Genomic DNA, 16,707 nt, shown 5'->3' with positions numbered 1-16,707 from the left:
TAGTATATATATATATATAAAAGAATTGCTCGTTTAAAGGTATAAGATTAACCCCTAAGGGGATTGCCATGACGCCGTAGAGCAGTACTAATTCCAGTATGCAAAAGACAGCTATATACATCGTCTAGCGCTTTCTCACACCGGAATAAGTACAACTCTAAGATGTCATGGTAACTCATCAGGTGTGCGATTTTTTCACATCCATTTCACAATGAATAGTTAAATATTGGTATGCTAGGTTTTGTTGCTGGGGTCAGTGACACATGACGTCCTCTAGTGCTAATTATCGCACTTTAAACACTTTGTATGAAGTGTCTATTTTTAATGTTTGCTCTAAGAACCGAATAGTAGGTACGATTAGTGTGAAAAAATCTCCGTGCGATATATATGACGGATTAAATAGAAAAATAAGCCGATTTTTTTTTATCATTAATTCGCAATTGCATAGCATTGCAATTGAATTGAATGTATTCCTTATCTAACTGTTGTAAAAAAAAATTACGATACCTCACGATCAGATATTAATTAGTAAGTTGTGAGGAGTACAAATTTTTTTTAATTTTCCCAATGAGTTATCGTTCTCGTTAAAATTATTTGAGACTCTACCTTTATATATGTAGGCGGCGAGGCATTTAATCTAAATAGCTATTAAATATTAACATAATAAACAATCCCGATAAACAATAATATACAACATAGTGTTATAAACAATACGAGATATGTGCTCTTTGTCAATCGGTTATTGCATAGCTTCTTCGTACACGTGACCACCGACTCGCAAGTCGTAACTACGTTGTAAATTATCAGCCGATTGTGTGTGAATTATTAATTTTATCGCGGTTTGTTTTATTGCTCTGAGTTTTTAGGGCATTCAATTTATTTGCGAGACAATTTAATTATCTTACTTGACGCTCGTACCGGTTCCGCCTGGATATCAAGATTTCTATTTTATCCCAAGGGAGCGTTTAATCGGGATAAAAAGTATCCTATCGCCTAAGTCAGCTCATATCGCGTCTGTGTACCAAATTCCATCAAAATCCGTTCAATAGTTTCAGTGTGATTGTTGGACAAACGTCCAAAGAAACAAACATTCACATTTATAGTATTAGTGTGATTCCATGAGACGCGGTTGCCAACTACAGAATTAAGTTTGCACGTTTGATAAATTGATGAGTTCAAGATTCTGTTGTTGTTTGTGTTGTATGAGTAATCAGACTTGTGCGTAAACATCTGAGAGGTTTGATGTTAGAGATAATATCAAGTATTCTTGATATTATCTCTAACAACAAACTGAATAAGCTATGATTTTGTCTCATTTTAGTATACTAGCTGCGCCCCGCGGTTTCACGCGCGTAAGTCCGTATCCCGTAAGAATATCGGGATAAAATATTACCTATTTGTTATACCAGAGCAACAAACACACACACACACACACACACACACACATTCTTAGAAACTTTCGCATTTATAATATTAATAGGATATTAGTAATAATCATAACACAACTAAACTGTAACGAAGTGTAAGTAGTAACTAACTACTATTTCTTACTCTAGAGAGAATCTCTATTATATCATATTCTATATATAGTCTCTGTAGGTTCCTTACTTCAATTGATATGTGAAATCAATTTGAAAAGAATAAAAAATAGAAAGAATATGAAAAAGAAAGAAAAGAAAAGGAAACTGTCGTCAACCACTATACCAAGGAGGTCGTCGAATTTCTTCTTTCGATAATATTTCAAGGTTGCTTTATCTTATACCTTTAAACGAGCAATTCTTGTATATATATTCTTATATATAAAATTCTCGTGTCACAATGTTAGTCTCTATACTCCTCCGAAACGGCTTGACCGATTCCTCTGAAATTTGGTAAGCATATTGGGTAGGTCTGAGAATCGGCTAACATCTATTTTTCATACCACTAAACGATAAGAGTAAGGCAGAACAGCGTTTGCCGGGTGCAGCTAGTATATATCTCGGAATCGGCTCCAACGATTTTCATGAAATTTAGTATATAGGGGGTTTCGGGGGCGATAAATCGATCTAGCTAGGAATTTTTTTTAGAAAATGTCATATTCGTGTTTTATTCGTGTTTTTTTTCCTGACATCTATTGGTGAATCATAATACTATTTTGCTTCGTAGATAGTTGGACAACTGAAATAACACATAGGCACTTTTTATACCGATATTCCTACGGGATACGGACTTACACGGTTTCAACCGCGGGTCACAGCTAGTATATTATTATATGTATAAAATTCTTGTGTCACAGTTTTCGTTGCCATACTCCTCCGAAACGGCTTGACTGATTTTGATGAAATGTTTTGTGCTTATCCGGTATCTATGAGAATCGGCCAACGTCTATTTTTCATAGCCCTAAATGATAAGAGTAAGGCAGAACAGCGTTTGCCGGGTGTAGCTAGTATATTATATAAAAGAAAGAAAAAATTCTAAAATTATGTTTGCCGGACCAGCTAGTGATTACTATAAATTGTTTTCTCTATATTCGGCCACGGCTACCGGCACTACGTAGAGTGCGGAACCATTGGCATCGATACTCGGCATCGGGGTAACAGTGCCAGGGTAGTATTGTTTAGCTTGGGAGCAATTGGATTGTCCAAGGCGAAATTTGGTTACATGCCAATGTACCTAGAGGTGTGGTGCTGCGTAATTTGGGTGTAGGTCGATTTTAATTTTCGTTTGTAAAACAATACGAAGAACTAGCTGCGCCCTGCGGTTTCACCCGCGTAATTCCGTATGCCGTAGGAATATCGATATAAAAACTTGCCTTTATGTTATTCCAGTTGTCCAGCTATCTACGTGCCAAATTTCATTGCTACTGGTTCATTAGTTTTTGCGTGAAAGAGCAACAAACACACACACATCCTTACAAACTTTCGCATTTATAATATCAGCAGGATCCAATGATTATTTACATTGTAATGACTGTTGTGAACTACGTGATTTGAGGCTGAGGATGGATTATTTAAATAATGTTTTACTGTTTTGATGATGAGATGAAATCCAGTTAAAAGCGATTCTGGAAATGTTATATGAATAGGTTTTCATTCCACCCCTGACACAGATTCAATTGTTTGTGAGAAAAATGTAAAATATAGAGCAAAATATAAACGAGTACATGAAATGCTTGAATTATATTTGCTTTTATGTCACTGGTAAATGCTCGGAAAAATTGTAATTGTAAGTGGAAATATGGTACTGCAATAGCACAAAAATGCCTATAGATATATGCATTTCAATTTTAAAACATACGCACACAGATAACATCAGACTTTCCTATATAATAAATAGGACTGATGATTTTATTTATATACAAACATCAATTAATTTTGTACGTCATAGTCGGCAAAGGAGCTGGTGAGTCAACTGATGATAAGCAAAACACTGTTCATCCACACTTGCAGAGGCCTTGCGTCTCTGCAAATGGATTGCCGGCTTTTAAAGGTGTGGTATAAAAGAAGGATTGATATGGATGGATTGAAGGAAAGAACTTTTAAGCGTAAGAAAACTGATATGGGCCTCCGGCACCCTCACTCACAAAAGTAACAGCACAGTAGAATATATAAAGATAATGTATAAAATGTATGCCGTGTTATATTATTCACATAATCAACGTTTAATAAAGGTATCTAAAGAGTTATCCTATGTATTAAATGTATCTGTAAGTATATTAATATCTATCATGAAAGCATCATGAATTATAAACAAAGCTACAATGGTATCAACTTTTACTGAAAAATAAAATAATGATGTTATAAGTGAGAGTTTAAAGCACTGTACATAAAGCAACTTAAAGTAGTACTACTTTAGTATGGGGAAGTGATGGCGCAATATTCTACTTACTACTACTTCTATCAATTTTCCACACTCGAATTGGTACTTCTTGAAAGGGTCATGGTAACCCAAAAATACTGTTGTCCAAAATACTGCTTACGTGACGTACATGTTCTAGAAATTAAAAGCGGCCAATGACCTTAATTATTTATCCATAACTTCTAAACACGGTTACCGTATGCTGACCTGTAAAGGTTCCTATTTTATTATTTATTCACACACAAGGGCCAAGGGCCGTTAGGTTTCACGGAATTAGTTATATTGGGTGAGGTGTTCTACCTATGTACTCTTGTACTAAATACATTTGTATATCTCTACTAATATTATAAATGCAAAATAGCTCTGTCTGTCTCTTCTTCACACTTAAACCACGGTACCGATTTGGATGAAACTTGGCACATAGATAGTTTGAGATCCGAGTAAAGACCTATAGGATATTTGGTGTCCCGGGAATCTCACCGGATCGAAAAATATGCGGGTAAAACCCTGTAACTCCATTTTTCTTTGACTACGCAGCCGAAGCCGCGGGCGGATGCTGGTTTTAATTTTCGAGGTCAAAGTGCTCACTAGCTTTCTACTTGGAATATAAAGCTACTACCAGTTAATGTAACTAAGTGATTTTCACCCCGGGAGCTTTAAGAGGTCAAAGCTAGGCGAGATTATATTATGGCTAAAAGCTTTCAATGTTAAGAGAGCAGTTGAATAAAATTTCATAGTTCAGGTTATAATAGTATAGGCATATAAATTATTATTGTATTATTTATGTTATATTAATATTGGTGGTATTTTATTTTTTCTTTGTATTATGACGATTCGAAAGCGCTTAATTGGATAAAGAAATGTTTGAGAGTGAGTTTTGAATTTGATTTATGTATATTATAACATATATATCTCGAAATTAAAAGGGCTATTACTACGAAAAAATCTCTTCCACTACCTAATCTTCATAAATAAAACTCTACCGATGAACCAATTTGCATGAAATTCGGTATAGAGATAGTTTTGGAACTGCGAAAGGATATAGGGCAGTTTTTTCCCAGAAATCCTTCATAATTAATATGCGTAATATAATAATCGCTCGATTTTTAAATAGATGTTTTAATTATTTAGTCTTAAACTGAGTTTATTCATTTACTATCATTCTAAAATTAACCAAATAACATAAAAAACACGCGAGAAGCACTCACACTAGCCGTCATTACGCTACCATAATTAAGCTTAAACCACACAACTAAACCAATAATTAACTCGCAATCCAGCTACCCGCGTTATCAAAGAGGTTTAATAGCTGTATAATGAGTAATTAAACACTATTTACGTGTAAGGTCAGGTGTACATAGCGCAGGTGCGTAATTGCGAATGCCTGTCTAGTGCGCCCGTGGGTATGTGTAATCATCGCCTTTGTCAGCTTGATTGGATCGATGTGATAAGGACCTGGACACATTGACGTGTAGGATGTACTTGGAGGTGGATTGTGGAAATAGGGACGGGGACGCGCGGGCGACATCCGATGGTAGTGTGTATGGAAAAGAGTGTTATTGATTAAATTGCGTTTAAAAGCTATTGAAATGTCCTTACAATCCAACAGTTACTCTGTCTGTCTGACAGACAAGACAATACATACTTCGCCTTTAAAATATCTTGATAAACATTCAAATTACTCGGTTATAAAGGAAATTATTCAAAATAATTCGTATTACATAGGACAGTGTGCCGGCCCCTAAGTCCAGCAGAGTAGCTACGAAGCGGCGATAATTGCATCAATTCCCTGTGAATTGCCTCTGCAATCCAATATCAGATCGCCCGATACATCTTCTCTTGGTTATTAATTTCTAATCGTATCTTTGTAATTGAATTCTCTTTGCGGAACTTGGAAGTGATGGACATTTCCCTTGCGTTTATGCGGTTTTACGAATAAATTGTTTGAGTGATATAAAAGTACACTGTCGAATGTATAGGTGCCTGCCTGTGCTATGATTTATTTATTGTGAAATTAATCAATGTTACGAAAGACATAATGTTTACTAAAGATTCTGCTACATAAGTACAATAATTCCTGGATTTATTGTTTAATAATTCTTACATCCAAAAATATATCGAAGCAGCCAAGCCCTGTATGAAATATGACAATGTTAATATTGTGATAGATATAATAATTTAAGATTAAGAGAGGATGAAGATGGAAGGGTCTAAACCTAAACGTGGTATTCCATCCAAAATTTTGATGCAAGTTGGCCAAATCACGAGTCATCAGTCACATTGTAAGAACGAAAACTGATTTTATTCTGTGCTAATGGAGCGTGCGACAAACACTGATATTTTTGTCACCTAAATTGAAGCAAATTGGCGGCTTGATTTCCACGGCCTTGCTAATTAGATCACACTTTATGAGCTTAAACGGAGATTCAATTAGCGTTACTGTTGCACTGGAAATTCTTCACGTTCATAATCACGATATTGTGTTTTTTTTGGGCGACTTTATAATCGTTAAAAATGAAAACTTTTAATGTAATTAATTACGTAATTTATGTAATTGAATTTTGTAAAATTCAATGTAGTATCCTGATGTATTTGTGTTATATAAATTCCTCTCAATATCCTATTTTATATGATAGTATCTATGAATTATATGATATTATAACACTAATAATATTGAAATTAGACATAGCCTTTTTATTCAAGTCTACGTCTTTTATTTATCGTAAAAATATCATTTTATCCATATTAAAAAATTTGGGAAGAAAATTTTGCGAAAAAGTGATGCTTTAGGCCCTCCTAAAGCATCACTTTTTGCTAGTATAGTTTCAATATTCAATGGAATAGAATAATTGTTGTAGTTGTTACAAAGGATGGCATTCTGCTTTATGTATGAAAGTCGTGCTCCATTCAGCTATTCTATTCTGAACATTTTAAATGCCACACACCTACAAGACCGTGCAAAGAACTCGAAACAATCACATGTTAGTATGTATTACATAAATACCCAATGCGGTCAAGGGGAGCCATATCCGACTTAATTGTAAACAGACGGTAGTTTGCCAATGCGCTGGTAAGATCCGAATGCCTATTATATGTGAGTTGGAGCAAAGAAAACGTTACATTAGCTTGCTATCTACGTATGGTTTTAGTGCGAGACAAGATCAAAGATAGTTTATTCACAATTAAGTGAGACATTTGCAAATATTCCTATTATAATAAAAATTACGTATTATGAAACAAAAACTAAAATTCGTCGTGTATATTCTTATAGTTGTCGCTATACTGTTATGGGCTATAACAGTTGGGTGTTCCAAAATCAAATGAAATATTTACACGTTTAAAACTACATCACGAATTGGGAACATTCACCACGTGAAATATATAAAAGAAATAATTGGTCCTTATATCTTTACAGAGGAGGATTGCTACCACTGCATGGCCAGTCTCGTAGCGTCGAAAGAGAAGATGTTCATCACACAGACGAAACTCCACAATGAAGTCACATGGAAGACGGTCATGCAGATCGCCAAGAAACATGCCGTAAGTGTGGATTTGGGCTCATTGTTATATTTGGGAAAAGGGAAGCATTATGTACTAAATTGTTTTGCTTTTAAAGGGGTTATTCGATAATAATTTTGAACAATTAAGGTGTTCTTATAACAGTTACAAATAATTAAGTGTCTAAGCCTTTTCTTCTTGTAGTTTAAAGCCTATTTAGATTTCTATCAAACAATCTTAAGCAAATTGTAATAAACGTTTACAAAGGATTAATTTTACATTAATAACGCGTTTCATGATCATTCTTATGAATGTCAGTAACAAGGCTTATGTTTTCAAGGGCGTGAATAATAGAAGCTGTGACAGATCAAATGACGTGATCTTATATTAGTGCAACTGCGTATAATCTTGAATATTAAAACCACGATTTATGTAATGCAACTGTAGACTGTTAACAATCATCTGAAATGTTTGTAACATTCGAAAAATTTATATCGTGGATATTAAACTATACTGTGATAATAAAATTGGTTAAAGAGAAATATGCATCGCATCTGGTAAGTGCATTGACCCGGCGATAAATGTTGTGATTCCATCTAAACGTTATGACTTACTATATCCATAAAATGTTATGGTGAACCACATTGTAGACAAACGCGTAGGCATGATTTGCGAAACTATGTTGCCAGTTTCGATGTTGATGGGATAATAGGCGAAAAGATTATTTTCTCTATATCACAGACAAATGTTTTATTATGACATAGCGGTTAACTGAACTGGTGGTTCGCCTGCTGGTAAGTAATCACTAGCGCCCATGAATATTCGCAGAGGCTCAGGCGTTTTCGAATGAATTGATGACTGGAAAGAGGGTATGGACTGGGAAGGGTGAGGAAAAGGAAATGGGTCAAATGTTTATGGTCTGATTAATGTTTTTTTGGAAGTACAGTTTTAATTTCTTAAATGTTTACAACTCTTTAAACTATAGTGAGACGAGACGAACACTCTAGACAATATCATAGGTTGTGTTTAGTCTGCATTTGTCTAGGTAATATGAATAATTTTTCTCCATTCTTAAGTTTTTTGTTAGTTATAGCGCCAAACAGCTATACTTTATCTAGCAAAATAAAGGACCAACGTTTTTTAATGCCCTTTATTTAGTTTCCGTGTCACATTTATCAACAGTACCTAGCAGAGTAGAAGGCATTATTTGAATTCTAAAGATCATATCGTACACATAGAAGGGAAATCGCGTGACCGAGTACCTATAAAGTGTTTGTATCGACGCCCTAATAATCGACTCTGCACGCGACAACTGCGTTACGGAATTTACTTAGACTATCGATTCTGTGAGGCAAGCTGGCCAGGACTTAATGGCAAGAACAAATTTAACACTATCTATCTCTATTATTATGTAAACAGATAAGAGAACCTGTTAACAAAGCTCTGCTTGTTGCTACTGCAAAAAAAATTAGTATTAAATATATATTGTAGGTAGTTGGTATACTTAGTTAGAAATAAATATTAATCACTTTAATGTTCTATGCATTGACATTACGTTTTTAATGTGAAAGAGCCAGTTTATTCATCGTTAGATTCAATTGTAATATAATAATATAACTAACATCATTTACGTCAGAATCACTTAAATCATATGTTTTATCTGCCACCAATTTAGTATAAATCAAATTAATGTTCACAATCACGTTCCGAGTCACGTGCCGTTGAAAATAGACATTGTCTGGCGGTCGGTAAATATGTCTACGAAAACACATAACTTGGTTGATTATTTATATAGTGATTGATAATATAATTGAGGTTGGTACCGAAAGGTTGGGAATTATCAGTTGCCATAAATTGTCGCTATGAGTGTGACCGGGTCGACGACATCGGGTCAAGTTAGGTTTAGATCGATTGTAGTTAGTGTTGTTACTTTGTGCTACTGTATATTATTAAATCAAATATGCACATATTATATGCATGGAAATTGATTTTAAAGTGAAATGAAAGTAAAATATTGTTTAGATTAGTTATTTAAATATTATCTTCTTATTGTGATTCGATGCATACGTGTATAGAGCTATAATTTTTCATGAAACACGAGCTCATTTAAACTAAAGAAAAAGAAGCTTTTCATACAGCATCGCAACTTGAATAAATCTAGAAATTATCTGTGAAATACTGATGTTTCCAAGAATATCTAGCATTACAGTAATGGAGTGATAATAAGCAATGTCACTGTATTGATTGGAAGCAAAATTTGTAGTCTATATACTACGCAGTGACTTCGAAGGTTTCCGTACAGCACCGCCGCTTGGTTGCAGAAGTCGGCCGCGCAGCACCTGTCGCGGCTGTCGGGCGCGATCGGCCCCGAGCGCATCTACGCGGACTGGCAGTGGTGGATACTCGCCGCGCTGCCCTTCCCGCACCTCGTCAGGGTGCTCGACTGCTTCTTCCACGAGGGGATCAAGGTTTGTAGTGTTTGCCCTTGACCTTTGCTGATGTTTGCCGTCGTAAATAGGATAACATATGTAATTTCTTGATTTCTCAAGCGTTATTGTAATGTTGCTATCGTGTTAGATGTCCCTGTGTTGGTTGATGATACTATTTAATAGGCTAATAGAGTAATATGCTCATAAATAAGAGATGAAGATGGCTCAAACGGTTCCAGCATATATTCTGTCATCTTGATACGATTTTTAATTTAAAATAAAAATATTATAGTAGGTATCAAAAAAGCCTTTGATACTGGTGACTCACACTAAGTGCTCAATTACGAAGATTTCTTGGGAATGTAATATTTAAACTTATCAATATCCGTTTATTGTGTACAAATGTAACACAAATTCTTACGATTTCACGGACCCTCATTAACATTACACCGTTCTCGAGCGCAGGTGTTCTACAGGGTGGCGCTCGCTATCCTCATCCTGTTCCACAAGCACAGCACGAACCCGAGCTCGGAGTGGCACGCCGAGGCGACCAAGAACGGCGTGGACCACGCGATCGACAAGTTCTGCAGGAACATGCCGGCGTCGCCGACCAAGCTGCTGCGTACGGCTTTCAGTATACGGGCCTTGAGGTAAGACATGATAAGGGGCGGATAAGACGTTTTAAAATTTAATAGGGTAAGGAAAATAATATTATTTACATAATTTTCTTATGATTTCTCTTATAAACTTTTTGGCGACCAACGTAATCCTGATATATTTGGTTTATGGTGTATAGGTTACAATTGATTTATAGGTCGAAGAAGACACGGCTTTTTTTATAAGAAATCTATTTCTTATTTCTTTATATTTTCTTATTATTATTTCTATCATAATATATCTAATTGGTCTGAGGTCAAATTTTTGTCGAATATAATCGACCTGCCTGTACGTTTTACAGTACAATACAGTTTTCAACGTTGTTCATGTTATTTAAATACAATAACGCAAAACGTTCTTCTTTATTTCTTCTTTTGTGGGTAGATTGTTATACAAATCCGCTTCACCAACAGCTCGCAATACATATCGCGCGTGTTCATCAAGACGGAGATGACGCTGAAGTCGAAGCAGGTGATCACGGGCTCGCGGCTCGTGCGCTCGCGCTCCTCCGACAATCTGCCCACCAGCCAGTCGCAGGTCAATATACAGATGATGTCGCACACGCTCACTATACGCGAGGTAAGTGCCCGGGGGGAGGGACGGGGAGGATTTGGTGATGGAAATTGTGTGGTGATGGATGATGGAGGTGTGTGTGTGTGATAGGAGTGGAAGGTTAGGTGAGATGTTTGCATGGTGAAATTGATGATTACGTTTGTAGAACTTGATAATGAAAATGAAATGGATGATGGGTGGGGGGAAGTGTTTCAATAGGTGCAGAAGTTTATGTGAGTGTGACGTAATCATCAACTATGATATATCGTGTGTCATTCGTCATGATGAAGGAATGAGAAGTGAAGGTGATGTTAGAATGGATGATGAGATGTGTGGGAAAGGTGACAATACATATATGGTACATGATGGCAGTGGTGTGTCTGAAAAATTAAGATACTGTAACTAAGTAGGGGAAATAAAAAAAAACAGTATTTATAATTTTTAAAGTATCCTTGACTATAAGAGAAATTAGTTATGACGTATCTTTATGACTCTGATCTTACATATGTATAAAATCCTACATTTTTTTTTATAATTCTTGTGTAAAGTAAATAAAAATATTACAAAGAAAAAACGAGCAAATGAGTTTTAGATGAAAATTTTAAACGTACCTTTTTAATAGCAAATGTAATATGTTACTAAAACCTGAGTAATTGCTATGAAATTGAAAGGTAACATTTATCAATTCAACATTATCTACGATATATTATCATGATGAGATTTCTTATAGATTATGTGTCTCGGTGTATGTAGGTCGCAATTCATTGCATAATTGTGATGTACCGATAAATCGAAAGAAATATTTCTTGATAACAATTTGTATTTGTCATAAGGATTACTTAATAACTGTTACACTATGCGCACATTATCGTTCATAAGGTATTTATTGTATTTATAATAATTATATGTTAGAAATGATTTTACTTACTTGGTTTGCAGAAAATGTCTGAGGAAACGTGCAAACAGATGGTATTGTACACGAAAGCATTAGGCGTGGCTTTGGCTTTTATATTTCATACAAATCATCCGGTTGCGTTTCTAACACGACTAACTTCAGTTACATCGAAAACAGATACAAATTCGATGATTATACCATTCTTGTTGAGTTCTTGTAAGATAGCTCCTCTGTCTCCTATCCTCGACGAATCCACGTGTTTATGTTATGTTCCGATCCGTGTAGCGAAATATTTTTATGTGATTTCGTACTATGTTTTGTTCTATCGATGTGATCATCTGACACTGACACACGAATACCATCAGACAGAACGGATACACCCACAGCCGGAGTGCGGTCAATTCGAAGTACATTCTCATTGGCTTTGAATGGATTTGTTTTATATTCTTGTTTTTATATTCAATGTGTATATGTGATGTTTTACTGTGTTATGTTCTAAGTCTAACGATTGGACGTTGATATGACAGATTTTTGCGACACTTGGCATGCGACCGAGTCCCGTCGGTATCGCGTACTGCAACAATATAATATATGTACAGCTTCTGATTCTATTAACATTATAGATAGCGGCGCGTCGGCATGTAATGTTTTGTGTGATGCTAACAGTGTGTCGATTTTCCCGTTAGGGCTCGCATTCGCCCGGCCCGCGCGCCCTTTCGATGGGCGTGTATCCGATACAAGCGATCAAGTCGCAGATACTAGACCACAGCGAAGTAAGACGTAGTTGTAGCATCAGACGTGTCGCGCTCCTGCCTTGCGACTTTATCGATGTTTAGATGCACCGCTTGCCACTTAGGTGTTTTATATTTCATGTCGGCCCGACGACGCTTTTTAGAGACATCGCGATGAGGTCGCTTCGATTTATTTTTTATTTTCGTTTGAGTTGCGTTCTTTTTTTTGTGGTAAGTGTGCGGTGGTTGGTTCAGATTTTATTGCAACGTAAATGTTATCGCGCGTCGTTGTTATTTTTCGTTGCGGAAATGTATCGATTGATCTTTCAACGTATGTACTGTTATCGCGACGTGATCGTTCACGGCAGTTAAATTGATTTCAAGTAGGAACATCTTTTCATAAAATCTGATCCACCAAGGATAACGTTGTGCATGAAAGCCCGAATTTGACGTCATTAATTTTGTTTAGCTCTAACGCTATCGACGTTGTGATTGAACGTAAGCTATTATTGTTTTAACCACGACAATCATCACAGTTGTCAAGCGCCGTTCCGAGTTCCATTTCTGTTACAACATTCACCGACTCATGCTCATTCACTACATCTACACTCTATAGTGGACACATTGAAACACGCGAGGTTATGTTTTAGTTTATTTCCCATTCCACCAAAAGCCCGTAGTGTTCCAATCGATCACCGGTCAGGGTGTTTGCAGAGTCCAAGATCCTCCCACCTGGCCCTGTGGTTCCCATTCCCTAACGCGGTGTTCAGCGATCAACAGCAGCATTCTTCTGACCTCAGACAGAAGGTTTGATTAGGGTATACACTAATATCGGGTGTAGATGTGGTGGCAACTATGGATATTGTAATTTTGGGTATCTCTCTTCAAAATTTTGCTTGGTTCCTTTTAAATATAAGGAACTGTCAAGATTAAAATATACAGTTAAGACTTAAAATAATTAATGCATGCCTCGTGTCTAACAAAATCTCTGGATAACAAGTATAACAAAATTATTCTTATTTTAATTATTCTATTATTTTTATGTTTTGTATTGTTTAAACCAACTCCCTACAGAAGTCAATAATTGTGTAATAAGTTTTCTTATAAGGTACGGTCAAAACCGTCGAGCAAAGCTTTTAGTTATTTCTGTTTCAATTGTTATAAGATTTTTTAATTTTTCTCAACAATAATAACGTATTTGAAGAGAGATAATTAATTAACAAATTATCGTATGTCTCACCAATCACGGGGTAATAGAGGTAGAGGACTAAAGTTCACGTATTCTTCACACACGCACACATTTACATGAATTTCATTAACCATTTCACTGCTAGCTCCTGTAACATAGTAATTTAGGTATTATCTCTTAGGCTGATTATTCCTTCTTTATTTGCGTTCTATTAATTAAGTGGAGTCATTTTTACCGTTTATCAGCACTATATTTACGTTTCTATATTATTTCTACATTTACGTTTTGCTATTTAAGTATCGTATTTAGATTTTAGACGTACATAGAGGTTCTGTTTGGTGAATATTTTTATCATTTACGTTGTTAAAGTGACGCTTTGTATATCTTGTAAATTTTGAATAATGCATCGAGTATACAAAGTATCGTCTAGGTGTTGCACTTAAGTTGTATGGTCGAAATGTCTCCCGTTCGTTTATCTAATGATCATGCATGCGATGTTGTTTGTCTGTATATTAGCCTAGTTATTGTATACTACAGTGTAGATGTTCACAAAATCACACAGCACCGTAGTCACCCTAATGATACAACTAATTCTGTGACGTCGTTTTTCGTGTTGTCTATTAGTACTATAGATTTATTTTTACTATCATCATTTAATTGTATTAAATTTTCTAATTCTTAATGTATTTCTTTTGTGTTATTTGAATTATTTAACAATTTTTTATTTATAGTTTTTAAATTCTGTCTCTTAAGTTCTGTTTCATACATTCTTTATTATGTCGGTAAATCTTAAAGTAATTTACCGCTATTTTAAAATGTAATCATTAATTCATGATATTGTGTTTAGTTACATTGTATTTCATCTTATAGTGACTTAGACCATAGACCATAGCGATATAGAACAGTAGTGTCTAGTGTAGCCCGTCCCCTATGGCCATATACTCGTGCACGGTGAACATTTCCAGCTGTTCACGCTGTGGTCGTGGCTGCCCGTGCGCATCACTATGTACCAGCCGGTGCTGCTGTACACCACCGAGGAGCACGGCTGCTCGCTGACCACCTTCTACGTGCGCGTCGAGCACCACGAGCCGACGCTGCTGATGATTAAGACGTGTAACAACGAGGTGAGTCCCCACTGAGGAGGAGGAGAGGAGGAGGGGGGTTGGGTGCTCGGGTGCTCGGGGGCCTGTGTTGGTCGTGTGCTAATGAAGTTGGAACATGTTGTGATGCTGATGTAACGACGTTGACGTGATGTGTAGGGTGGGGAGCGGGATGATTTTTCATTTACGGACATTTCCTTATGTCCTTCCTAATGTTATAGCAAAATAGTGTAAACAAGGAACACATAGAAACCACGAAATAAATTGAGGGAGAACTTAAATTGTTTCTTTTTCCTGTAATTCAACTGAAGCATGCAAATTTTTATTTAAAAAATATATTAAATATTTGTTTTTCCTGTTATGGGTAAATTAGAATGTTTAACACTGTAACAATTAAATTATTAATTTTTATGTTTATATTGCTGATTTCGAGGCAATAAATTGCAACATATTGGATCAGACCATTTTTCTACGACTCTCCTAATGTTCCGAATCCAAAATATTTCAGGTTTTCGGTGCGTACTGTTCCACGCGATGGTTCGAGAGGAACCAGAAGGACGAGAGGGGAAACAGACAAGCATATTTTGGCACCGGCGAGACTTTCCTCTTTAGGTAAGTCGGTTTTTTTTTTTTGAGTTTTTTTGGAGTTTCCTTTTGAGTTTTCCATCTTATATAAACACCTACAAAAATTATGGTAATTTTTATATTATTTGCTAAATACTAATAATGCTAAACGAAAATAATTTATCGGTTTTGGTACTTTCGTAGTTGATTAATATTTAAGACGATGGACATTTTAATCATTTGAGTACGGTATATTGAAATGTTCATGGAATAGTATTTTCTTGTGTTTGGTTTTACGCGAGTATTATACATTTAGAAATTAAATATTTGTAAACGCGATTTATTCATTATATTATTAACCCGACGTTTGGAACACTTTACAGCGAGCGTGATAGTCTCCCCGTGACCACGCTGGCTGTAAATCGCTCGCTTAAAATCCGTTTAAAAGTGTTTAATTTCTAAATATTCATACAAGTCCCAAGTGTTTATCTCACTTTTAGTTTGCTAAAATATTCTTTGCATTAATAGGTCTATTTTCTTTCAGTTAATTTTTTGTGCTCTTTATTACTTAATTATTTTTCCGGCGCCATAAACAGCTCTTTTGCCATTTATAATTTATTACACAAAAAAGATTATTACATTGTACCGTCATATGTTTTAACTATTATTCATGTTAAAATTCTTTTGCTTTGTTGTGATCACACATTTTAGTGTTCCTTTGATTACATGAAAAATTGTCTCAATCAACGATTTTTATTTCGGTACAATAATATTGGTCCTTCGAGCCGGTAACGATTTAATATCTATTAGAAGTATCGCTCTTCGGGTAAAGGCTTCTTTGGCTTGTTTGGTTGCTTTGTGTTATGTGTTTATATGTATGCTAACTTCTAACTTGATGTTCATTGTCATAACATTAAACTTAGTAGCATTATCTATGTTTGACATCGCTTTTGTATGCTTACTAATCTTTTCTTTTTTCTTATATCTTTCTCTCTATATCTTGTGATTCTTTTTATTTTTATGTTGTATGTTGTAATTTAAATATTAAACAATTGAAATAAATAAAATTTATGATTTTGTTATTAATTCAAGAGATGTATAGATAAAATATATTATTAAGTACTATGTTAAAATTGCTCATAAAGTTGAGTTTAAAATGATCCATTTGTATATGTTTGCATTTGAATATTGTTCATGTTTGGGTGTATTCATAAAGGTGTTGCCAGTTCAAACAGGATTAGGAATAGTTCAATAT

At 35.4% G+C, this 16,707-nt stretch overlaps 1 protein-coding gene across 7 annotated transcripts in view; it reads left to right on the top strand.

Annotated features, from left to right (window-relative positions):
* LOC119828778 (GTPase-activating protein skywalker) overlaps nt 1-16,707 on the top strand; it is a 75,437-nt gene that overhangs the window by 54,904 nt on the left and 3,826 nt on the right. For 2 of the 7 annotated variants that reach the window (XM_038351049.1, XM_038351033.1), the window contains exons 5-11: nt 7,253-7,377; nt 9,657-9,803; nt 10,230-10,414; nt 10,835-11,000; nt 13,314-13,406; nt 14,754-14,912; nt 15,397-15,500. In XM_038351049.1, the coding sequence (XP_038206977.1) occupies nt 7,253-7,377; nt 9,657-9,803; nt 10,230-10,414; nt 10,835-11,000; nt 13,314-13,406; nt 14,754-14,912; nt 15,397-15,500 (979 nt within the window). Of the gene's footprint in view, nt 1-7,252; nt 7,378-9,656; nt 9,804-10,229; nt 10,415-10,834; nt 11,001-11,912; nt 11,943-12,554; nt 12,642-13,313; nt 13,407-14,753; nt 14,913-15,396; nt 15,501-16,707 lie in introns of all 7 variants that reach the window. The other 5 variants (XM_038351085.1, XM_038351041.1, XM_038351057.1 and 2 more) reach the window with 5 other exon arrangements.

The sequence above is a fragment of the Zerene cesonia genome, chromosome 1 (assembly GCF_012273895.1).
Source record: "Zerene cesonia ecotype Mississippi chromosome 1, Zerene_cesonia_1.1, whole genome shotgun sequence".
In the NCBI taxonomy this organism is placed as follows: domain Eukaryota; kingdom Metazoa; phylum Arthropoda; class Insecta; order Lepidoptera; family Pieridae; genus Zerene; species Zerene cesonia.
The sequence above is the reverse complement of the archived record's forward strand: the minus strand, read 5'-3'. Positions and strand labels throughout refer to the sequence as shown.